We start from the raw sequence: 25,376 nt of genomic DNA, 5'->3' as shown, positions 1-25,376 counted from the left end.
GCCGCCTAAAAAGCGAGGCCATCAAATTCCTCCTCCCAAGGGTACAGGTGTCCGGACAGCAGACTCCCCGAGAGGGGGGATATCTATTGCTAAATGGCCACTTTCGCCAACACCGCACCGGGGCCTACACCGCAATTACACTTGGGACTGGGTTGGCACACTTCGACTTGCAGTTGTGCTTGGCCCTCTGATCTGGCTTTGATAATGACCTTTGATGCTCTCCTGGCCTCAAGGCCTTTTGTTTTGTTTCTATTTCATAAACAAATTTATTGAGGAACCACCTGGAGGAGCAGCTGAGGGCAAGGTGAGCGAGGAGGTAGATAGGACAGAGTCAGAAGTACAGAGGACAGAGGGTGGGCCTTCCCCGTGAGGCCAAGGGGTTTGAACCGGATCTGCACTGCAGTGGGAACTTGTTGCCCACTGTTTTATTTCCTTCTTCTGCTCTCTGCCTTACAGACTGGGCTGCTCCGGGGAGGAGGAAGAACAGAACCTGAAAGTCTTTCAATATCACAGACAAATTCACCATCAAACTTTCCAACTTGTAAGGTCTGGCTGTGAATTCCTGTTTGGCATGGGGTTCAATGTGGCCAAGTGCAGGAGCAATTTAAAGATGATTAGAGACAGCACATGAAGTTCTCACGCACACTTAGCTCGGACACAGGTTCCCCCTTCCTTTATGTAGAGTCTAAACCAGCTCCTTACCACCCAGCATTCTCTGAACAAATCCTCGGCTTCTGGATTTTTACTGTTTGCTCCTTGGAGAGCTTTAGTTGATGTGCTAATATTTAGTTTGTTGTCACATGAGTCAGTGTTTTATAATGGCTTCACTGCTGCTTCATGATGCTCATGATGAAATGTCTGGTTTCTACATAACATTATGCCACATCTTAAACTATGCTTCATAATAACAGTTATTTCAAAATTTCCATAATTAATTTTTCCTTAAATCAAAATGTAACTTTTCACTACATGCTCCTTTGAACCTCCTGAATACTGAACCATGTGAATTTAAAACCTAATCGAAATAATTAAACTTTTGAAAAATAGCCCTCCTCCAAACTCTAGAATTTAATCCTCAAAAAACCACTGGGGCGGGGGTGGGGGGGTGAAGGTTCAAAAAGAGGGTAAAGAGGCATGTGCTTTGCTAGACAGCAAAGAGAAATCAGTGTCTGCACGGTTTACATACAAGTCAATGTGACCCAGGCTCGGGATCACGGAATCACAGAATCAGACCCGTCTGCAAACACCCTTGACACTTCTCCTTCCCGTGAGGCCGCTGCGGGCAGTAATCGCCAGGGCTGCGCCAACGCCGAGGAGCACCTACACACGCTCCTCAGGAATGAGGACCTTCGAAACAAACCCGGCGAGGCCAACAGCAGCTCTGCAATAAAGACCCCCACTTTGCACTCACTGCGGGTGCGAGGCGCACACACTGCCGGGGCCCTTCTCCAGCTGCTTCCTCCCGTCTCCCCCCCAGTCCCATCTGTGTCAGTGAAGATCGGTGGATTCCAACTCCTCCCGCGCGCCTCCCGACATGATGCGACAGGATGCAGACACCCAAACCTGTGACGCGCGCGCCACAGCGAGGACCGCGCGTCCGAACACACCCGGAACCTCATGCCCACTCTGCCAAAGTACAGGGGACCAAGGACTGACTGTGTTAAGTTCAGGGATGCAATCGGTGACATCTGGAACCGGGCGCAACGACAGTGCGAGTGGACCCTTTCCTTCTACAAGTGAGTTTTGGGCAAAAAGGAAAGGACAGCGGTAGGGGAGGCTTACCTGCCGAAGAGAGTTAAAGACGAATCAACTCAGTGTGGACCCTGCAGTGATTTTAATAAAGTAACAGGAAAAATTACTTTTTAAAGATAATCTGGGGTTATCTAGGTATTTTATAAGGAATTGACTTTAAAAATTTAGGTGTGATATGCTACAGTGTGTATTTGGCTTTTTGCTTTTTTAGAGCTTATATGTTAGAGAAGAAAGACACTGAAGTGTTTACAGATAAAAAGTTACGTGAAGGATCTACTTCGAAATGACCTAAGGTTGCGGGAAACAGATGAAACAAGACGAGCCCTGTATTATCGACTACTGAAGCGACTATAGGGAAACAGGGTTTATTTCTCTGCTGTTCCTATTTTTTTATTATGTTTCATATTTTCCCAAATAAAAAAATTCATGACTTTTTAAAAATTTTTTTAGTTTTAATGGAAAATAAAATGTAATGAGCGTTAATCTCTAAACTATTTAGGTCTCAGGTTTTCCACATTCATTAATATATATGTGCCTATTTTATACTGGTAATCGAAGAATACACACCACTTTGTGGTCTTCTTTGGGTCACCTGTTACCTATAAATATTCCTTTGACACAATCCACATACTTGTCATTTTAATGTCTGGCTTCCAGTATATCAAAGAATGCTTGTCATTCTCTTGCTGCTGGGCATTTGGGCTGTTTATTATTTTTCATTTGCATCTAGAGTGGTATAAGTATTTTCATAAAAATTATTTTTATTTTTGATTTACTTATTTGTTGTACAATCCACTATAGCTGGGGAAACGAGCAAAAAGCTTTAACGTCCTGGAATTGGCAAACTTTTTCTATAAAGGGCCAGATAGTCAATAATACTTTAAGTTTTTTGGGCTATAAAGTCTCTGTTGCAATTCAACTTTGACATCGTAGCTCAAAAGCAGCTATACAGAAACAAATGAGCGAACATGCTATAAAGCTACAGTAATCAATACTGCATGGTACTGGCATAAAGACCAATATACAGACCAATGGAAAAGAACTGAGAGCCCAGAAATAAATCCTCACATATATGGTCAAATGATTTTCAAGAAGAGTACCAATATCATTTACTAGGAAAAGTACGGTACTTTCAGCAAATGGTGTTGAGGAAACTCGACAGCCACATGCAGAAGAATGAAATTGGACCCTTACCTTATGCTATATACAAAAATTACCTCAAAATGGATTTGAATAAATTAACAGTAAAAATATTTTTTGAAAGAGTCAGGGATTCTCTCTATGTAAGACCTAAATGTAAAACCTAAAACTATAAAACTCTCACAAGCAAATACAGAGGAGAAGCTTCATGGCAATGGTTTCTCGGATATAACACCAAAGGCAAAGGCAATAAAAGGAAAAAAAGACGAGGGGGACTTCATGGAAATTTAAAAGTCGTACATCAAAAGATGCTATCAACAGAGTAAACAGGCAACCCATGGAATAGCGGTAAATATTTGCAAATTATATATCTGATAAGGGATTAATGTCCAGAATATATAGAGAACTCCTAAGACACAACAACAAAACTGACTCAAAATGGGCAAAGGACATAAAGAGACTTTTCTCCAAAGAAGATATCCGAATGACCAATAAGCATATGAAAAGATGCTCAACACTACTAATCATTAGGGAAATATAAATCAAAATGACAATAAATACCACCTCGCACCCATCGGGATGGCCACTATTAAAAAATAAAAAACGAGTGTTAGCAGGATGTGGAGAAACTGGAGCCTTTATGCACTGCTGGTGGGACCGTAACGTGGAGCCGCCGCTGTGAAAGACAGTACGGCGAGTCCTCAAAAAATTAAACGCAGAATTACCACATGGACCCAGCCATTCTACTTTTGGCTGTGTACGCAGAAGGACTGAAAGCAGAGTCTTGAAGAAATATTTACACACCCATGTTGACAGCAGCATCATTCACAACAGCTGAAACATGGAAGCATCCCAAGTACCCATCACAGATGAAAGAATAAGCAAATCATGATACATACCTACGATGGAATTTTATTTAGCCTTAAAAAAGAAATTCTGACACACGCTATGACATGGACAAATCTTGAGGATATTAAGTAAAACAAGCCAGTCACAAAAAGATAACTACCGTATGATTCCACCTGTATGAGGTACTTAGAGCAGTTAAAATCACAGTGACAGAAAGCAGAATGGTGGTTCCCAAGGGTGTGGGGAGCAGGGCCCAGGGAGTAACTGTCTAATGGGCAGAGCTTCAGTATGACATGATGAAAAGGTTCTGATGATGGACAGTCGTGATGATTACACGACTTAATGCCACTGAACTGTACACTTAAAAATGGCTAAAATTGTAAATTTTATGTTATATTTATTTTGCACCCCCCCCGCACACAGAGTTGGCTTAGTCATTATGCTAAGTTAAAGAAGTCAGACTCAAGAGGCCACATATTGTATGATTCCATTTATAGAAATGCCCAGAACAGACAGACAGGATAGCGGTTGCCAGGGCCTGGGGACAGGGTAGTGAGTGTCTGCTTATGAGCGACAGCATTTCTTTCTGGGGTGAAGAAAAATGTTCTGAAATTAGACAGTGGTGACGGTTGCACAACCTTATGAACATAGCAAAAATCTCTGAAATAGTACACTTCAAAATGGTGAATTATATCTCAATAAGAAAATATTATGCATATATTTAAAGTTGGGTTGGCACTGCTGCTTCCAGCTAAGATGGAACAGCTTGAAGCAAACCAATGCTTGCACCAAGAACGGCTAAAAGTATGTTATCGAATTAAAACAACAACAACAACAACAACAACAACCCTTTTGAAGGCACTGAAAGCCTGCTGAGATGACCAGAAGTTGGAGGAACAAGATTCCAGAGAAGAAGGAATCCGTAAGAGGAGAGCCAGCATTCCGCAGCCATTTCCCCCTCCCCCCTTTTGCCAAGTCTGGGTGCTGGAGCAAGAAGCTGAGAAGCTACGTCACCCAAACAGAAGACTCTTACTAAGAGAGACACCAGAAGAGCTTTTGACAATTTTGTGGCGCTAAAAAGACAAAAATTGGAGACAAGAGCCAAGATCCTGGTGAAAGAGAAGGCAGAACTGAACCAAAATCTCACTCATGTTCTTCAAGTCACCTGCTTCATTCTGAAGCTGAATGAGATAGGACACTAAGAAGCTATATAGAAAACCACTGAAAAGCAGAGCAGATATTTCTATCATCTCAAGGTGCAGAGAAGACAGAATTAGAATTTAGGACCCCGCAGAGCAGTGAACACCGCAGCTCTCAGGCAGGACCTGTGGGATGGCTATGCCCTAGAAGCAGGAGTGTGCCAGAAGTAAATAAGGGCTTATAAACTAGGATCCAACTTTTATTAATCTCTGTGCAACTGGATTAAGGTGATCGGCCCCCCCTGTATCTGCCTAGAAGAGAAACCCTCTCTAAAGATATCAACCATTGTCTATACAATTTTTTTTATATACAATACCCAACATTCAATGAAAAATTACCAGATATGCCAGGAGATAAGACCAAATGATGAAAAACTAAGAGGAATAAACAGACGACAGAACCAGAATCACTGGTGACTCAGATACTAAAAAAAGTAGCTGATAAAAGTGTGCAAGAAAACAAAGAAAGAAATGGCGAGAACTAATGGAAAGATTGAGAATGTCACCAGGTAATCAGAATATTAAAAACAAACAAACAAACAAAAGGAAATTCTGAAAACAAAATATATAGTACCTGGAATCAAGCAGCTCTGTGAAGTGCCAGGTTGGATAAATATAAAGAAAACCATCCCTGTGGAGATCATAGCAAAACTGTTGAAAACTAATAAACAGAAAGTCACACGAGCTGTCACGAGTGGAGAGAGCATGCTACCTTCGAAGGAGCGACAATAAGAACGACAGTGAAGTTTTGAGACACGGCAGACGCCGGAAGACAGTGGAAAAGCTTCTAAGTGTCGGAAGAATGCAACTAGCAACCTAGAAATTTTTACTAATATATCACTCAAAAGTGAAGGCAAGATAAAGACATTTCAGACAAACATAAACACAGAACTAAATTTGTTACAAGGAAATGTACACAAAAATAAATACCAAAGGAAGTTCTTCAGACAGAAAATGATCTCATCCATAAAACAGAAATGAAGGAATGAATGAAGAATGACAAAAGGGGCATGCATGTGGAAAATATACATGAATACTGACTGTAGAAAAACAACATTTTATGGTATTTAAAATATGTAAAATTAAGATGCATAAAAACAGCAACATAAAAGGCAGGAAAGAAGTAAACAGATTTAAAGTGTTCTAAGATCCTAATATAGCCAAAGAACTAATGAAAGTGATGATCTATATTAGACAAGAATATATACTGTAATTTAGAATAACCATTAAAAGTACAGTAAAAGATTATATAACAAGCTAGTATGAGAAAATTGAATTATTTTTTAAAAAACTTGTTTAAAACAAAAAAGAGAAAAGAACAAAGATGAGATAGAAAATAAATAGTAAGATAATAAGCCTTAACACTATATCAGTAATTACATTAAATGTAAATGGACTAAAAATGCCAATTAAAAGGCTGGATAAAAACGAAATCCAACTATCTGATGCAAACAAGCTAGTGACACAAATAAGAATAGCAAAAAAGTTGAAAGTTAAAGAATAAACACTAACAAGCACTAACCAAAAGCTGAAGTATCAGGTGACAAGACATTAGGGTAAGAGGCGCTACCAGAAAGAAAAAGGGATGTTTTATAACGACAAAGGGGTTGACATACAAAGAAGATATAGAGGTGCCAAATCCATATGCTCGCAATACCTTAGCTTCAAAATATCTTAAAACTGACAAAGCTAAAAGGAGAAAAACACAAATTTATGATCACGGTGAGAGACTAACTTACCTATTTCAATAACTAACGAGAGCCAATAGACAAAAACCCAGTAAGGCTCTACAAGAGCTGAATGAAATAATTAACAAACCTAAATTAACTAACATATTTAGAACACTTCACTCGACAATGACAAAACACATACTCTTTTCAACAGCTCATGCACCATTTATCAAAACTACCTGTATACAGGACCATAAAGCAAATCTGAACAAATTTTAAACAACTGAAACCATTCACAGTATGTATCTGACCACAATGGAATTAAGCTAGAAATAAAAACAAAGACAACTAGAAAATTCTCAGCTGTATCTATACACTTCTGAATAATCCATACGCGTCTAAATGATCTGCAGTCCAAAAAAATACCAATGGAAATTAGAACATAATTCTATAACATTATAGAAACTTGAAGAATGAACTTCCACTTCTGGCTGTGACAGAGTAACTGTTCCTGAACTAGCCCTCTGAGGTGGTTTTTTTTTAATGGTTGCAAATTCTTTGACACTTCTCCTAACAAGAGCTAAGACCCTCTCTCCTTGAGTCTGGGTAGACTCATGACTGATTAACCCAAAAGACTAGAATGGAAGTGACGTTACGGAATGCTGAGCCAACATCTAAAAGGTCTGACTGCGCTGTGGCTGCCATGCTGTATGGAGATCCAGGCCACATGGACCAACTGCATGTGGGCGCCCTGGGAGACAGCTGAGTTCTCCACCACCAACCGGCATTGACTGTCATCCACGTGAGTCAATCTGGATGTCTAGACTACTCAAACCTTCAGGTAACTGCAACTGCATGAGAGAGCCCAGGGAAAGCTGCCCAGCCACTGCCTTCCAGAACGCCTGACTCACGAAATCGTGAGCAAATGCAATGACTGTTTAAGCTGGTACGTTTTAGGATCATCTGTTAGCAGTAATAGAACTGCAACACTCTCCTCCTGTAAACAGTGATAAAATTGGACAAAATATTTGAGGAAGGCACTTTCAGACAGTGTTTAATAGGCAGCACAAAACTGCGAATGCTAAAAAAGGGGAAACTCATGAGATGGGCCCAGGATCACCCAGCACTCTGCCTGGGGACGACCTCCCACTGTAGCATGAACGGCTGGAGTCCAAGTAATGTACCGCTAAGCTGAAAAGGCAGAGATCGGGGTTCAGGGCAGCTTAAGCGGCTTTAATTTTGGAAAAAAAGGGAATTGTGCAAAGAGAGGGGCCCCCAAAAGTCCAGGTGAAGGCCTCTATGAGTCTATGACTACGGGCTTGGCTGTACGTGAACATGGTGAGATCTGTTACCAGCAACAGCAGTTACTGGGTTGAGAAGAACAGAGGAACTAGGAGTTAGCGGTGCTCAGAGAAGAGCTAAGCCAGGGGAATCTGGGAGCTACAGACCCGCCAGGGTGCGAAGTCTCATGAACATCTTATAACGCCCCAAAACCCAGCTGAGACAACAGAAAGGCTGTCCCCAGGAGTAAGAACCACCCTCTAGAGTAAGACCTAAACTGGATCCTCCCCAACAAAGTGTTAAACCAAACCATGACGAGCTCTGCAGGGAGACAGAGTTTAAGGACTGAGTGCTGCCAAATTAGGTTTGGGAAATAGCTTGGGCTTTTCACAGACTGGTACTAAAACAGCATGAAACTGAGGCTTTACAAGTTCAAGGTGATCAATTAGAAATGGAACTGTCTGCTAAAATTAGAATGAACACTCTTCAGGGGAGGATAACAGATTTTTAAAAAATTATTTAATCAAAAATCACCAGATATGCAATGAAACAGGAAAATGTGATCCATAATCAAGACACCTCAATCAAGAGACATCTAGATGGCCTACATATCAGTCAGCCAGCCAGGTCCTTCCTGAATAGCTTACCCATAGTAAGCATGAGAAATAATAAAATCAGTGTTATCGTTTAAATCAGTAACTGTTACGGAGATTTATGACACGATAATAGTAATTGAAACAGAAATTTGGTACCTGGGATGCTGCCACAATAAAAAATTAAACCGTGGCATTGTGTTCGGGATCAGGTGGTGAGTGGAAGCTGGAAGGGCCACAAGGAGACTGGTAACAATAAAAGTAGTCAAAGACCAAAGGGCCTCACGGAGATCACTGACAAGGCTAAAGGAAAACGTCATAGGGGGCTATGACACTGTGTCAGACACCTCATCACCTGCAGGAACATGGAAGACAGAGATGAAATCTAAGGCGCACCCATAAAACCCTTTGTTATGATCTCAGAAATATTTAAGGCAGTGCCTCATAGATCCTTTCAGACAAAAGCCCTCCTAAAGATCCTAAAGGCATGCCTAGCAGATCTTCTCTGTTAAAAACAGCTCGGAAAAATCTGAAAAGTATGGTTCCAAAGCAGTGTCCCAGGAAGGCTGAGTAGGAAAGAGATTATCTCGAAGAGATCTGTGGGTGTAGCTACAAATCTAACGATGTGGATTTTATACTAATACACAAGTTTCTAAAGGAACTATACGAACCTGAACTGAAACAGATGCAGCACAAAAGGAAACACCGGTTTGGACCCTCACACTTCCAGACGCGGTCAGCAGGCTGGGACTCAGCTGCAATCCAGGCCACTTTGTGGAAATGGAAGACTTATTCACAGGGCAGAACTAAGAGCCCAGAGGATAAAGCCAAAAGCCCTGGAGAAATACTGAGATCCCAGATTGTGATACTGAGTTCTCATCAAGGAACTGGCGAAAATGGGCTCGGCCACGGATTCCAGAATTGCTATGGATCAAGGAGGACTGCTGTGTGCCTCTCGTTCCCTCCTCTCCACCTTTCAAAGGAGAATATCTATCTTATCCCTGTACTGATATCTTAAGTTGGTGGAGGGGCAGACAACTTGCCTCTTTAGTTCATAAAAAGTCTTCGGATAAGAGAAACTGTCCCTAGGGAGTGGCCTCAACAGACTTCACCTAAAAGCCACATCGACAGGTGGATCTGAGTCAGATGACAAGATCTTGGACTTTGAGTTGATGCTGTAATGGGGTGAGACTTTGCTGGGGTCTTGAGGAGAGAGGGCGACGTGTTTTGCTTGTGGGAGGAACAGGAATTACTGTGGCGAGAAGGTGGAGCGTAGCAGGCTGCTTTTCCGAAGGTGAATGCAGTATCTCCTATCCCGCATGCTTTTCTAAAGTACGACACAGACAGCTATTGAGAAATAGGTTCTGATTTCTTTCTCTTCATTCTGGGTGGGCCTGTCACTTGCTCATAACCGAAAGAATAAGACAGAAGCGACACCGTGCAGCTTCTAAGGCCGGATCGCAGAAGGCGATGCGGCTCCCGCCTCCGTCTGCCGTTTCAGCTGCGGCTGCTCTCCGACCGAAATACAAGCTGGCCAGTGAAAACCAAAATGTTTACGAATACGCAAAGGTCCTAGAATAATCGAAAGAATGTTTATAGAGAACAACAAAGTTGGAATTCCTGTACTACCTGATTCAAACTACAGTAATCAAGGTTTTTTTGCATAAGGAAAGACATAGTGATTAACGGAACAGAATCCAGAATTAGACCACATATTTATGGTCAGTTGATTCTTTAAAAATGTACCAAAGTAATTCAATGAATAAAGATCATCTTTTCCACACATCTTGCAACAGACATCCATAGAGAAAAACAATGAAGCTCAACCCTCATTCCACATCATATACAAATAATCCAAAATGGATCAAGGACCTAAACATAAAAGCTTAAACTATAAAACTCCTAGTAGAAAATATACATGACTTTAGGGTAGACAAAGATTTCTTAAGCAGGACACAAAAAGCTCAAAGCATGAGAAAAAAACTGATGGGTGTACTTCATCAAAATTAAAAACTTCTGCAAAAGGCATCCTTAAAAAAAAGTCAAGTTAGTCTTGTAGAAAACATCAGTAATACCTATGACTGATAAAAAACTTATATTTAGAATATATATATATTTTAAAAAAAACCTCTTAGAACTCAATAAAGAGCAAAAGAGGAAGAAGAGATATTTCACAAAAAGAGATGTACAACTGGCCAATGAATACATGAAAAGAGGCTCTAAATCATTAGGAAAATGCAAATTTAAACTATAAGCAGATACCGCTTAACACCCATTAGAACGGCTAAAATTATTAAGACAGACCACACCAAGTGCTGGCAAAGGTGTGGGGCACCTGGTACCATTATGCACTGCTGGCAGGAGCATAAAGTGATCCACTCACTTTGGACACACTTTGGTAGCTCCTTATAAAGTTGAACATACATCTACCAGATGACCTAGCAGCTCACTTCTTGGTATTTTATCCAAGAGAAATGAAAACAGCTCTAATTTAAAAATATGACATATCAACTTCACAGGAATGTTTCAGAGCAGCTTTATTCATAAGATTCAACATCCATTAACAGGTGACTGGATAAACAAGCTGCATATTCGTGCACCTGGAATACTACTCAACAGTCAAAAAGGAAACCCTGTGGACACCTGCGACAACACAGGTGAGTCTCACAGACGTGCCGAGCAAGAGGCCGAACACGCGAGAATGTGTGCTGTATAACGGCACTGCTACGGAATTCCAGGACAGGAAAAGCTAACCTATGATGACGGACATCAGCTCAGTGGTTGCCCGGAAAACTGACTGCAGAGGAGCGTGGGAGAACCTTCTGAGAAAATGGATATTTCCTGCATCTTGATTAGAGCGGCGATTACAAGCGTGTAAACATCTGTGAACAGTCATCAACCTACACTCAGGCTCAAACAGGCAGGCCTTCCCCCCACCCCGGGGGCTCCCCCCTTTTCCTTTACTGTCTACGGGTTCCTGTCAGCATCTGAGGCTAAGTTAGTAATTCCCTTCAACCCTCGCCATTTGCCTCTTCTAGAATGTAGCTCCTCGAGGCCAGAGGTTCTGTCCATCTGATTCACCGCTGTATCTCTAAAGCCTCAGAAAAATAAATGCCTGCCACACAACGGATGCTCAATGAATGTCTGCTGAACTTTTCAATGAGCTTGTTTTTATTAAAATTGCCACGAGAGGAAAATATATGTGAATAAAAAATCCTGAAGGGCATCGGATCTTATTCACTATGTTCGTCTATCCTCTGCAGGCACACAGCGACGTTCTCTGCGGATCAAGCCTTCCCTGATTCTATAAATGTCACGGAAAGCCAATATACTTGCCAATGGGCCTAAAAATGTTAAGATCTCACGCAGATCGAAATGTGATTCACCTTCAAAATAGCCATGGAAGCCAATTCGAGAAAAGAATTCTCACCATAGTTAATCCTTGGGAAGAAATAAATCTTCGTAAAAAAGCATTAGTGGATTCTAAATTAAACACATCTTTAAAAATGAGATCTGGGAGCAAGGTGCAATACCACTCTCACTCACGAAACGACCTGAGAGGTGAAGACCAGGAACGGCCAGCCTTCCCACTGAGCTCTCCCAGGGAGAGGAACGACTGCGTGCCATTTTTTAAAGGCACCGGGACCGCACAGTGCTTCTCATCCTCAGCACTGCTGACATTTGGGGCCAGATAACACATTGCAGGGCAGTGCTGTGCATTGCAGGACCCAAAGCCTCTACCCGCTGGATTCTGGCAGCACTTTCCCAGTTAAACAAACAACCAGACAACCAAAAATACCTCCATGCGCTGCCAAATGTCCCCGTTGGGGCCAAATCACTGCCGTGAGAACCACTGCTCGTAGCACAATCAAGGCTAAAATAGTAAAGAACAATCATTTGTAAACACAACCACACATCTTTTCAACCCATCTGAAACTGTAGCCCCGTGCGGCAGACAGATTTAATTTTGACTCTGCCTCGTGATGACGATTTTTTGCTAACTCTGCAACCACAAGTAAGAATTACTGAATTCTCAGCAAGCCAGCCATAAAGCAGGAACTTCCGAGGGAAAGGTATAGAGAAAACTGGTGACTAAGGCTAATAATACCTCGAAGGATTCTAGTTAAGTTTCTGAAAAACATTTCGAAGTTATGAGAACATGTAAAGCAAATGCCTGGCTCTACTAAAATCTTACAGACAAGGTAACGTCTAGAATAATTTTACAAAATCAAACATTTTTAAATCCAAATTAAAGCCAAAGACACTAATGAGAACCACATTCTGATCTTTAAAATGTGCCTCTCCTACACCTTTTTACTTTTCACTCATGAAATAAACGACTATCAAACAGTGGGAAAGATGGCTTAAATTGACTACCATAAAATAACAGATTTTTTTTTGCAACAAAGAACACTATGAACAATGTTAAGAGATAGGCCACAGACTTAATGCTATTTACAAAATAAATAAGGATGAGTATATCTAGAATAAAGAAAAGTTACCAATATGAAAATCATCACCTCAAACAGCCAAAACTGACATCATTACTTCAGAAATTTGAGCTGATTCTTGAAGTATTCCCCCCCCGCTTTCTCCGATCATTCCACTTTATTATTCCATCGGCCATGAGGAGACACCCACTGATTCTCTCTCTCCGTAAGCAGGCTCTGTGTCCACACGAAGGCTGCATCGCAGACCCAGCGTGGCCCCCCCATTCCTCCCACCCTCCAGAGTTCCAGAAGCAACGCTGCACCCTGAGCCACCGCACACAGTGAGGGCGGGAAACCCCACTGCCCAGGGCGTAGAAGACGGAGAGAGCCCAGTGTCATCTGGAAACCACGTGCGACCCAAGGCTACTGGTGACTGTGGCACCTGGGGGCCCTGGGGCAGCTTCCTGGGGAAAGAGCCCTTCCTTGCAGACTCTGCCAAAGGCCTCCGGTGACAACAGACTGGCTACTCTTTTTACCAATTTTACCTCCAGGGTCTCTTGTCTCTCTAGTAAAGATTTCTAAAAAGGAATGGGCTAGCGATCTGAATGGAAAAACAGAGGTAATGAAATGTTCCTCGATTGTTTCTCAAAGTACAAGTGATCCTAACATGGGAGAAATAAAAACAGAATTAACGACTGGAGCGAATTATGCCTGGAAGCGTCAGAACTGCTAAAGGGCCAGCGCTTCCTCCACCTGCCAGTCAGCGCCACGGGGAATAAAGTGGCTCCGGTGGCAGCTGCTTGGCGTGACATGGCCAGGGAGGTGCAGGGACTGGAGCAGCTTCGAGGGCCGTGCTGATCGAGCGTGCTGGGTCCCCTGCGCCTCTTGGGGGCTCCAGCTGGCTGCCTCTGCAGCGAGCCTGAGCTGAGAGTTAGAGGGGCACACAGGACCTCTGTACCCCCAAAGTGGAGCTTTTAAAAGAAGAACGAAGAGGACGAGCTGTTCACACCGTGGGGGATTGTGGCCTCGCCCTCCAGAGCTCAGTGGGTGACGCCCCACACTGCTGTTCCAGGCGTCGACACCCTCCCTCCTGGAAACCCACCTTACACGGTGGCAGAGGCGCAGACAAACACACGAAACTTTGCATAACACGCAAACGCCACTGAGGGCCCATGGAAGGGAGTCCACGACAAGCAAGGGGCAGCCAGGAGGGCAAAGAGAAACACCGCCAGCCCAGCCCGCCTCTTTTATGCGAGAGAGGACTTGGGTGCACACACTACGGTGATCATCCTCCAATCTGTAACTGTAGCTCTAAGAGGAGAAGACAGTAAACTGGTCCTACAGACAAAGACACACTAGCGATGGGGCGGGAGGGACCGGCAGTGCTCAGTTTGCTTTTCCGTTCCACTGATGAACGCTTGGAAGCACCGAGGCTCCACGCCGCGAAAGCTCCCATGAGGGTTCAGCAGCTGGGGAAGGGCTGTGAACACAGATCGGGGTTCGCGAGCGGAGCCTTGGACCCGCAGCAGACGCCACGCTGAGAACTGGAGAACGCTGCGGCACGTCACGTTTTCCACACAGCGCATTCGCGTATGACTGAAACACTTAAATGATCCCTTAAGACTCTGAAGGTTAAGGATTTCTGATCTGAAAGCAGAGAACGAGGCAGGTTGAGAAGCAGACGCTAGAGAGTGTAGGACTCAGTCACCAGCTCCCACACCCCAGCCTGAAGAGAGCATCATTTCATATGTTGACTACCATTGAGAAATAAATATTTTAAAAAAGAGCATCATTCAAAGTCATATGGTGGCAAAACAAACTATCGCATGCTGTAGACCTTCATCATCTGTCTCATTAGCTGAAACCTTAACCGTTAACTGTGAATGCAAAAGGCTGGGGCAGAAACTCTGGTCGGAGAAGACGGGTAAAGCCCTTTCTGACTGGCCGTGGTGAAAATAAAACGGAGCTTTTCCTTGGGGCCATAGAAAAGTCAAAGGAGACAAGTATAGCCGGGAGCGCGCTGCGCCTCTGCTTCACGAGAGGTGGAAAGAAAGGAACGGTTGAGAGTGGCGAGAACATAAGCACCATGGCTGAGAAGGGGACTCCGATAAATCCTGGCCTCCCAGGGGGCCGATCCGGGTGGGCAGCGCCCCGGGCCTATGAAGGTTATCGTCCCCTGAAGCCAGCGCTGTCCCTGCTCCGCGGTTAACCCTTCGTGACGACCTCGGAGCAGACCACGGCAGCCGGCCACCTCGCGTGCTCCACCTCCACGTAACCCTGCGCTCCCCCTTCATTCCGAGCCCGTAAAAGAAACTACAGAACAGTCTTCGGAGTACTGGAGACCTTGCTTTCTGCATGCCACCAATTTGGCTCCGATAAACTCTTACAAAAATGTTCGGCAGGTCTAGATGTTTCTTACGGGGACAGGGCTACGGTCTCTAAGCTGGAAGAGCCTTTGGCAGTGGCTGTCACAGGTCGCTCCAGAGTAGCAACTCTGAAGACCCCTGCAATTCTTGCTCAACTACAAGGGAAAAAAACCTCCTCTCTTTCTCTCCTCTCATGTTCAACCGCAAGTTCCGTGGCTAGAGGAAGTACCTAAAATCCCGCTCTAGCCCTCTCCACACCGGGCATTACCTGGTCTGGATTCCCGCGCCAGCCTCCCGAAGGTCGCCCGCCTCCCTACTGCGCCCACCAGTCCACACTGCCCAAAGCGAGCTTTCTGAATAGGGTCACGTCACAGCCCCCACTCACTTTAAAACTTCCCTTTCTGTCCTTAGGATAAAATCTAAAATGCTTAGGTCTTTGCTGACTGCTGGCCTCCGGCCACTGAGTTCCTCCCGCCCACCGCCCACGGCTCCCCGCACAGCGGAAAAGCACAGGGCGCTCAGGCGACTCTGGGCCTCGCTGATGCTAATGCTGATGCTGATGCTGATGCTGTGTCTCTGTCCACGTCTCTTCATCTAACAGTTGTGTTAGATTCTAAAGACTTACTTCTCACTCTTACTCTCTTTCAGGTCTCTGCTTAAAGGTTCCGGCCTCCAGAAAGCCTTCTCTAGGTTTTTTCCTCCCCCTTGGCAAGTGCCCAGCATTGCTAAGCTTCAGTGCCTGTCAGAGAGGAAGGTGACAGCTGCTGCGGTCGCTCTCAGCATGCGGTCTGGGGAGCTTCACTCAAACCCGGCACACCCTGCGTCTGTATTCTACATCGGACCAGAGACCATTTGAAGACTTCAGAAGATGATGCAAAAAACCCTTGAAGACCTTCCGGTCAGGAGGGTCGCTGGGTAACTCCGAAGTCAGGGCCGGCCCAGCACCAGGTCTGCAGTGAGCCCCGCTGGATAGGGACCCTGACCCATCACCAGTCTTGCCCAAGGCCATCCAACAACTGCGCCAATCACTCGTTCTGCTCCCAGAAACACTGGGGACCAGCCCACCGGCATGCCTATTACCCTCTTCCTGCTAGATTTACTGCTGTTCCAAATATTAATTCATGTGGTCTTCAAAACAGCCCTATTAAGTAGATGATGCTATACTTACTCCCACTTTACAGATGAGGAAACCTGCCCCACGAAGCTGTAAGGAGTGAAAGCAGGATTTGAACCCTGTCAGCCGGGAGGTTGGTCTGGGTCCAGAGTCCATTCTCTCAGCCACCACACTGCAGAGTCTCCCCTCTACGCCTATTTCCCAGAAAGTCATGTGGGAGAAAGATAGAGTCAAGGGACAGAGCCACACATGCAGAGAGCTCTGTCGTGGTTTACAACAAAGGGCACAACAAAAATGCAATGCAGGGTGCTGGGTCAATTAGATGAGAGTATTAGGGGAAGAGGGGATGAAACTTGACCCCCGCCTCATCCTATACAAAAACATTCCAGGTGGATCACAGACCTGAGTAAAGGTAAAACCTTAAAGCTTCTAGAAGATTAACAGAATAGCTTCACGACCTTGGGGGAGTCGAAGATTTCTTTTAAGAAAAGGCATAAAAAGCACTGAACATAAAGGAAGGGGGGAATAACCTTGATTTCGTCAAACTCGAAACACCTCTTCATGAAAAATACAATTTAAAAAAGAGCATAAAACTGCAAAAAAAAAAATAATAATAATAATTAAGAAGGTGAAAAAGCAAGCAATATAGAAGAGAAAGGTGAGTGTGTGTATGTGCGCATCTAACAAAAGACTCATACCCAGGTATAAAGAATTCCTATAAATCAATGAGAAATGGGTGGAAGAAAAGAAAAATGGTCAAAAAAATGTGTTCAGGCACTTTGCAAACGTGAATAGCCGTAAAAGCATATGGAAAAGCGCTCCGCATCTTAAGCAATCTGGGCGATGCAAGTTAAACCCGCAAGCAGAAGCTCCCACTCCACAGTTACTGGAAAAGTGTTACAAGTCCTACAAAGTCGCGCGGAATAACTGAGTCGACATACATGTCTTCCTGATGCGACTTTACAGAACAATCTTCTGCCCCCAGCATTCCCAAACTCTCTGCTCCTTTGTCTCCAAGCCTGGCACACAAAAATGAACGGCAGAAACTGGTATCAAAATGGGCATTACTTCATTTATAACAAGGAGGTCACTCCAAACTCTGATTTAGGCTATTCTGAAAAATTAGTCCAATAACAGATATCCACATTGTTTCAGGAAAGGGTGATACAACTTTCCAGGGAAGTGGAGAAGAAAGATAGGGCAAATATAGAACAGAAAGATCTGACTTGAATCTGTAATTTAAGGAATATTGCTGGTTATCTAAGTCGAGGACAAAAAGTATTGTTATGAACACACGGTTTTTTAAAATAAATGTATTTCCTAGCTCTACCCAAGAAAAGAGCCTACCCCAGCAGTAGTGAGCACATGTACAGCCCAGATCTTGGTTTCTAAATACCATTCCCCACTAAAAGAAACTAGGTTTCCTTGGAGAAAAGGCCAATTCCTGGATTGCAACAGAAAAAATACAAGCTAGCTCTGGAACATACTGTTGCACGAGAAAGAAAAGGAAGTACTCACAAACTATAGGGATCATGTCAAAGGAACACAGAAGTCAGCTGGAAGGGGCTCCCACTAAGCCAAATCTGGGACAATTTGAGCATCAAAATGGCCAGGAATGGATTCTATCACATTTAAGTTTTTTTTTTTAAAAAATCCAAGACTCTACTAATACATATATATATTTAAAAGTAAAGTAAGGAGAAAAAAATCATTTTACCAAAAAAAGGTAAATAAAACATATACTACAGAATAGGGAAAAAACCCACCATTTTGCAGCCACCATATTAATAACTGATTCAGGCAAGAATTACAACTGGAAGCTGAGAGCAGTGGGTGAAAGGCTGGGGATGCAGGATATTTTCATAGTTTTAGGTTCACAGCAAAACTGAGAGGAAGGTACAGAGATTTCCCCATGAATCCCCTGCACGACACATGTCCAGCCTCCCCATTATCAATAGTCCCCACCGGAGCAGTACGTTTGCTCTGACCGATGAACTTACACTGACGCACCATCACCCCAAGTTCTCAGTTACATCACAGTCCTTCCGGCTGCTGCACATCTTAGGGCTTTAGACAAATGGCATCTCCACCATTATAGCATCACGCAAAGCAGTTTTGCTTTCCAAAAGTCCTCTGTGCTCTACCAATTCTCCCCTCCTTCGCCCTAAACCTCTGGCAACCTCTAATCTTTTAACTTTTACATTTTAAAAATAAAAGATTTAGAAAAGTAAAAATAAATCAAATGCCATGGAATTACAAAATAATTCTGATTTTTAAGTATTTTAAATGGCACATATAAAAGGACATATAATAGGATTAGTTTCATAAAAATATACCTTTGCATAGAAAAAAAGATTAAAAAAATACAACAAAACATCAGCACTCTTGTTAACTAGCTTCTGGAATTATGGGTGATTTTTGAGTTGTTTATAATGCTCTGTATTTTTCCAAAATTTATTTAATAAGCACAGTGACTCATAACCAGAAAGTTATTGTTAAATAGTAAAGTCGATACATAATCTGGCATTATAGATTTGGAAATATTATCCAAACTCCAGACAAACTCTTCCAAGAAGGATCTAGGATGTTAGGCAATCGCAGAGTTCATTAACATTTATTTAAAACTATTCTTAGAAGAGGGTGAAATCTAGGCTCAAAATAGGGATAGCTAATATGACAGAAAGTCCACAATGAATGGTGAAAACCATAACTCCCCCCCCCCCACCTAGGCTGCCTTGCGAAGGGCCCTGGGGGCTTCCCCTGGAGGGGGAAAGCACTGGCGGGGTTCCCAGGGGATTGCTGAAGCTACTCTCCCCAGATGCAAATCTCTGTGAAGCAAAAACCACCCACCCTGATCTTAGTTAAAACCTCTGGAAGCTCCCTACGCTTCTTCCGCTTCCAGCTGCTCAGAAAGCAAGACTTTGCTGCGGACTGCTGCTATTTACTGACATGTCCAGAGCTCACAGTGAGAGTCTGAAATAGCACCTGTTAAAACCCAAGCAAATAAATCCTGGGTTCCAGGTATATCTCAAACTCCCGCCACTGGACCTACATGCTTATTAGGCCCTATCTCATCCCAGACCACTCTGCCCTTTGCTCTCTATGCTCCAGACATTGTGGTCTCTACCTACCTTAAACACGCAAATTTGTTCCCACCCCAAGGGCCTTTGACCTAGCCCTCAGCCTAAAACACTCTACCTCTCATTCTTTATATCCCAAGCAAAGAGGACAAGTAGAATGGGGTCAGAGAAAGGGCAAAAAGCAAAGTCCCTGTAGGAAAGTCAGAGACCCAGAGGCAGAGGAGACCAGCTTTCCTCACCCAGTGGCCCAAGGCGAAGGGGGCCAGCCTGAGGCCAATGAGGCTTTAGATTAACAAGAGTCCTGTGAAGCAGGTTCCAGAAGGGACTAAGCATGCCACATACCTACCTGCAATTCCAGGATCCTAGTATCCTGATGTTCCATGTAAAATAGACAATAATGACAATAATAACAATAATAATGATAATAATAATAATGAAGAAAACTTGTATGTTCCAAAAAGATGTGCCCATCAAGCTGGGCTGTGCCCAGATCTTGGTTAACTTAAACCAGGGCTTCTCAAACTTCTCCACTGAGTCTTAAACGCCTGGCAAGAGACCGGACCTGAAGCAGAACTAGGAGAAAATACTGAGCCAGAAAAACTATTGCATAAGGAAAGCCAGTTCCAGAGGCACCAGTTTTTGAGTCTCTGCTTCTAATAATGACAGACCCCAAAGGCGTTGACACCCAACTTTTCCCACCATTTCAAAAGAACAGAGACATCAAGAGGAAAGAAAAACAGGGAAAGGGAAAACCAAAATTTCTCGCGGCATGCTACAGGTCCCCTGACATGTTACAGAGAGAATGTACTACTTCATCCAACTTTTCGGGAAGAAAAAGTCATGGTGCTATTCCCCAGTAGCCAAGGTCTCCCACCAGTTCTCCAACTAATATCCTATGAGTCAGCATTCAAAGATCAAGGGGGAGAAGACGTCCCGATTTAATGTAGCAAAGCTAAAAATATCCGTAACTCTCCCATCCACTCCCTGTCCTATTCTTCCCGCCTCTGTAAAGGTTTCATCGTCCTCCCAGGCTTTACTATTTTATCTTCGACCTGTCCCACATATCCAATAAGTCACCAAGTCCTTCTGTAAATTCCACCATGCGTGACAAACCTGACTATTTACTCTTCCTGCACAGGTCAACTGGTCCAAACAGTTCAAATCCTCGTTAACTCTCCTCATAAAGTTCTACCACAGACCTACGCGGTCTTCCGCGTCTACAGGCCATCTCTCCGCACACGGCTAGAATAACATTCCTAAAATCAAAGGCCTAGTGAATGCTCCCAATAAAATCTTCCATTGATTCCATGCTGCCTATAAAACAAATTCTAAACTCCTCCATGTGACCACAGGCCATCAGTCCAGTCTCGCTCTGGTCGTCCGCCTAACAGGTCCAGTTCTGTACCAAATAAGACAGCCCCTCATTCTCTAGCCTATGCCATACTTTCCCTTGTCCTTTGCCTTTATTTACACTAATACTTCTAACTTCCTGCTCATCTCTGCTCCACAATATCACAATCACTCACCTCCCTTAGAATACAAACTAAGAAAGAAAGCGGACACGTCACAGGAGAGGAAAGTTTGTGACTCTGTGGTCCCAGAAGCAGCATGGGTTTAAAAAAAGGAGCACGCAGCCTTGGAGAGCAAAGGCCCAGCTTCGCCGCTTTCTGCTCACCTCTCTGACCTCAGCGTCCACATCTGCAAAACGTGTCTGCCCTCCTACCTACCACGCAGGATCACCAAGACAGTGAAGCAGGAGAAAGCGTGTGAAAATGCTTGCGAGGGGATAGAACTAGTACTTAGATGGAAATTCGTAGTTTTCGATGCTTACATTAGGAGGGAAAAAGCCTGAAACAGGCTACACACACCCTTAAGAAGTTTAAAAGTCATGCAATATAAACCCAGAAGAAGAAAGGATATTGTAAAGTAGAAATTACAAGGAAAACAAACACAAAAGGAGATCACCAAAGAGAAAAGACAGTTCTTTGAAAAAGTTAATAAGATTGTTCACATCTTTCTATAAACTATGACGAAGCAAAATAAAGGGAAGCTACTGTCATCCAATAGGGATGAAACTTCAAATAAAAAGGGCTGAAGTAGCAGTTTCCTTTTTGAAAGGGTTTCTCGGCCTCAGCACTGTTGTGGTCTGGGGCTAGGTCACTGGGTGTAGGAGGGGCTGTCCTATGACACGCGGGATGGGTAGCAGCTTCTCTGGCCTCTACTCACGAGGTGCCAGCAGCATTCCTCTCCCACTCGCTAGGAGTCGTGACAACCAAAAATGTCTTCAGACGTAACCTGTCCCCTGGGAGGCAAAAGCATGCCGGGTGGAGAACCTCTGCTCCACGAACACGAAAGGACCACTTCGCACTGTATCTGCTAAGACTAGATGATTCATAGCTATTCCTAATTCTAGAAGAGCTGGCGCTCTGCCTGTCAGGCCTGTGGGGTGACCGGCAAGCCCAGGAGGCAAGGGCAAGGTGGAAGAAACAGGCAGGTTTTGGATGTTTCAGGAAAATCGCACAGTGTTCAAGATGAGTGGCCAGAAAAGCCGTGAGAGCTAAATCAGCAGCAGCGGTCGCAGGTAACAGCAAGAACCACTTTTGTTCGGGGGGAGGCGTGTTGTGTCGCTCTAACGCTACCGTGAAACAGAAAAATGGTCCTTGAATCAAATTCCAAGAAGTTAGATACGCTGGCAGAGAGGAGGAGACGGTACCTATGGAACATTTTTGATCACTCGGAACTTTATAAGCAATGAGAATAAATCCTTTCAAATTTTAAAAAATAATTTCATCTGAGAATTGTATATGCTTTTTAAAACGTTCCAATTGCATAGTTACACTATTCCGAAGCACATCACAATGAAATTTTCGCCACTTCTAAATAAATAATGGTAAAGTCCCCAGGAGCACATCATATAATTTTTGAATAATTAAGAATCTGACGAGGAGAAGGAAGACAGTGTATAAGTACATCCTTTACACTCACCAGCAGCGCCTAGAACCCAGTCTAAACCGGCGGAGTCCTAGCGCTATCTGGAAGTGTGCTTCTGAGAACCCAAACGGCACAGGGCGAAGGGCGCCGCGGATTCCCGGGGAATCTGACGCGGCCTTCGCGACTACTAGCGCCAGGCAAGGGTCGGCTGGGGCCCCTTCCGTCCCCTCTTCCACTATTTCGACCCGTTCTGCCCTACGGGAAGGGACTCCGGGACCAGCGGTGGGGGCGGGGGGGGGGTCCCACTGGCTCGGGCAGCGACGACGCTGTCGGCAAAAAAAATACAAACGCGAAACGGTCCTTTCCGTGCCAGAGCCGAGGTGAAAATGGGGCAGAGGCTTCTCGGCCGGACAAATGAGGGGACACTGGAGCCCGAGCCTGTGGCGGCCGGAGACAGGCCTGCCCTGGGCTCTTCGCGCCCGGCCGGGGCCGCCTGGCCGGACGGGCCGCCCCACTAGGCCGGTCCGTGGCGAAGTCGCGCTTCGTCCCTCCGTCATCGGGCCGCTCACGGACAGCGACAGCGACGGCCCCTGCCGCGAAAGGCCGGGATCGTGGCGCGGCCCCGTGCTGGCCGCGACCTCGCGGCGGACTGGAGGTGAAGAGAAAAGGCCCGACGCCCGCTCGCCGAGCGGGGGGCGACGTGCAGAGGAGGCCGGGGGCCCAGGGGACCCCACCCCCGCGGGACAGGGCTGCCGTGGGCTCTCCCGCCGGGAGGTGTGCGCCCAGGTGCGCGCCCAGGTGCATCTCCGGCTCCTCCCGGCCCGAGGCCTCGGGGGACGCCAAGGCCGCGCGACCGCGCCTCGCGGGGCCACTCACCGCCCAGCAGGTCCTCCTCGCCGTCCCCGCCGTGCTCCTCCACGGCCACCTCCTCCTCCTCCTCCTCCTCTTCCGCATCCTCCAGCTCCACGTCCGGGTCCAGGTCTGGGTCGCTCCCTGAGGCGGATTCGTCTGACATGGCTCCCAGAGGTCCTCAGGGGGCATTACCGACTCATGGTCCGCTGCAGGGGTCCTGGGGGAAGAGCAGAGGCAGCGGAATCACCGCGGGCGTCGCCTGGGGGCGGGACTCTGGGGACGAGATGCCCTGCGGCTTTCCCCGGCAGGGCGAGCCGGCCTTCCCCGCGAGGGCGCCGGCCCCGAGGTGCGCGCGGCGACTCTGCCCGGCTCAGGCTCCCCTCCGCCGCTCGCACCACGGCTCTGGGCGAGCAAACGCGCACACGCTCCGCGCCCCTCCGAATTCCCGTCTGCGCCTTCCTTCACACCTCGGCGTTCCTTGAGCGCCAGCCCTCTGCATCTCTCTCTCTCTCTCTCTCTCTCTCTCTCTCACACACACACACACACGCACGCGGCTATATGACCGCAGGCACTATCCCAGGCTTTGGGGACACAGCACAAAGCAGAACAAAGCATGTCGGGGAGTCCTGGAGGATGGTGTGTGCCAGAAGGAGCTGCTATTTTTATGGAGTCGGGGATGAGGGGTTATCACTGAGCAGAAGCCAGAGGAAGAGGGAGCCCGCAGACCTCTGGAGGCAGAGTGCTCCAGGCAGTGAGCAGAGCCCTGGAGCGGAGTGACAGGCGGCCTTGCGCTGGAGCGCGACAATAAGACATTCTGCTCTGCAGTCACCTGAATGAAGGGCTGCCAGTGGGCCGCTGGCCATCTATCACACTGTCACTCCTCTGAGGCATGTGGGGCGCCTCAGGCTCCCCGTGGGTCAGAATGCCCCTGTGCCCACCTCTGCTCTCAGGCTCAGTCCTACCTCTCGGCCCAGTACCAGCTCCATTTCTTCTAAAAAGCCTCTGCCAACTGCCCAGGTTTCTGGGATCATATTCCCTCCTCTGAACTCCATCAGTCATGCTGACCATGCTGACCACCGAGGACTTCATACGGGCCACCTGCCAAAGCAGTTTGCCTTCTATGGTTTCTCACCTCCTGGCCCACCAGCAAACCCCTAAGGGCACCGATTTAGCTGGGAATTGTTTCCTTGTATCCTGGAGCTAGAAGCATGTCCTATTCAGATCATTAATTCATTCACATTCACTTCCTCACTTGCCAACCTGCTCTATTATGTCTAACATGTGCCAGGCACTATGCATGCCTGTCTGCTTCTCTCTCCACTTTACTGTCATCTATAAAGGTCATTTCTTCTTGAAGGGGGATAAAAACCAGACAAGGAGAAAGCTAGACACATTGCTCTGTGATACAGCAAATACAGCAAAATATTAACATAAAGATACACTGACCGGTTCTTTCAATTTACCTGTATATTTCCAATTTTTCACAATAAATGTAAGGAAGGGACACAAGATAAACAATATTCTACAAGGCAAACTGCTACAGACAACCACAGCAACAACCGGGTCATCCTAAAACTCCTCCCATCTCCCAAAATAAAGGCTGAAACAACAAGTCTCTAATTATTCAACACAAAAAAAACGATTCCAGAACTGAAATCTCTTATTAAGGTGTGGGCACAATCTGAAACAGAACTTCTGTGTTCTGAACGGAAACAGAAACAAAACGAAACAAGATGGCTCCCTTAGAGTTTTGGAAAACTAGAACTTAAGTTTAAGACTGCTCCTTTTCAAACCACAGGAATTATGAGTGTGCATGTCCTGATGGGACATGTACTTAGCCTTTCAAAACAACTAAAGCAAAGAACAGCTGTGAAATCATTTAGTAATAAAATTTTAATTTTAGCATTAGTAACAAAAACATCCACGAAGGGCATTAAGGCTCAGGGGAAGGAGGCGATCCACAAGTACAAATTAATATAACTAATGCCGAGCTACTGTTGTTCACTGAAAGACAAAGCAGATTCTAAATCTTTAAGGGAATAACTATCTTATGTCTTTAGTTCATTGCCTTTCTTAGAAAGGAAGTAGTAAATCAGTTAGCTATCAGCTGCTTCGGAAG

General features: G+C 45.2%; 1 protein-coding gene across 2 annotated transcripts in view; it reads right to left on the bottom strand.

The window, feature by feature from the left end:
* The window catches only part of RAD54L2 (RAD54 like 2), an 82,548-nt gene that overhangs the window by 26,246 nt on the left and 30,926 nt on the right, over nt 1-25,376 (bottom strand). For both annotated transcript variants that reach the window (XM_016133149.2, XM_036218465.1), the window contains exon 2: nt 23,282-23,474. In XM_016133149.2, the coding sequence (XP_015988635.1) occupies nt 23,282-23,420 (139 nt within the window). In that variant the 5' untranslated portion in view covers nt 23,421-23,474. The remainder of the gene's footprint in view (nt 1-23,281; nt 23,475-25,376) is intronic.

The sequence above is a fragment of the Rousettus aegyptiacus genome, unplaced genomic scaffold, assembly GCF_014176215.1.
Source record: "Rousettus aegyptiacus isolate mRouAeg1 unplaced genomic scaffold, mRouAeg1.p scaffold_m13_p_4, whole genome shotgun sequence".
Taxonomy (NCBI): Eukaryota; Metazoa; Chordata; class Mammalia; order Chiroptera; family Pteropodidae; genus Rousettus; species Rousettus aegyptiacus.
The sequence above is the reverse complement of the archived record's forward strand: the minus strand, read 5'-3'. Positions and strand labels throughout refer to the sequence as shown.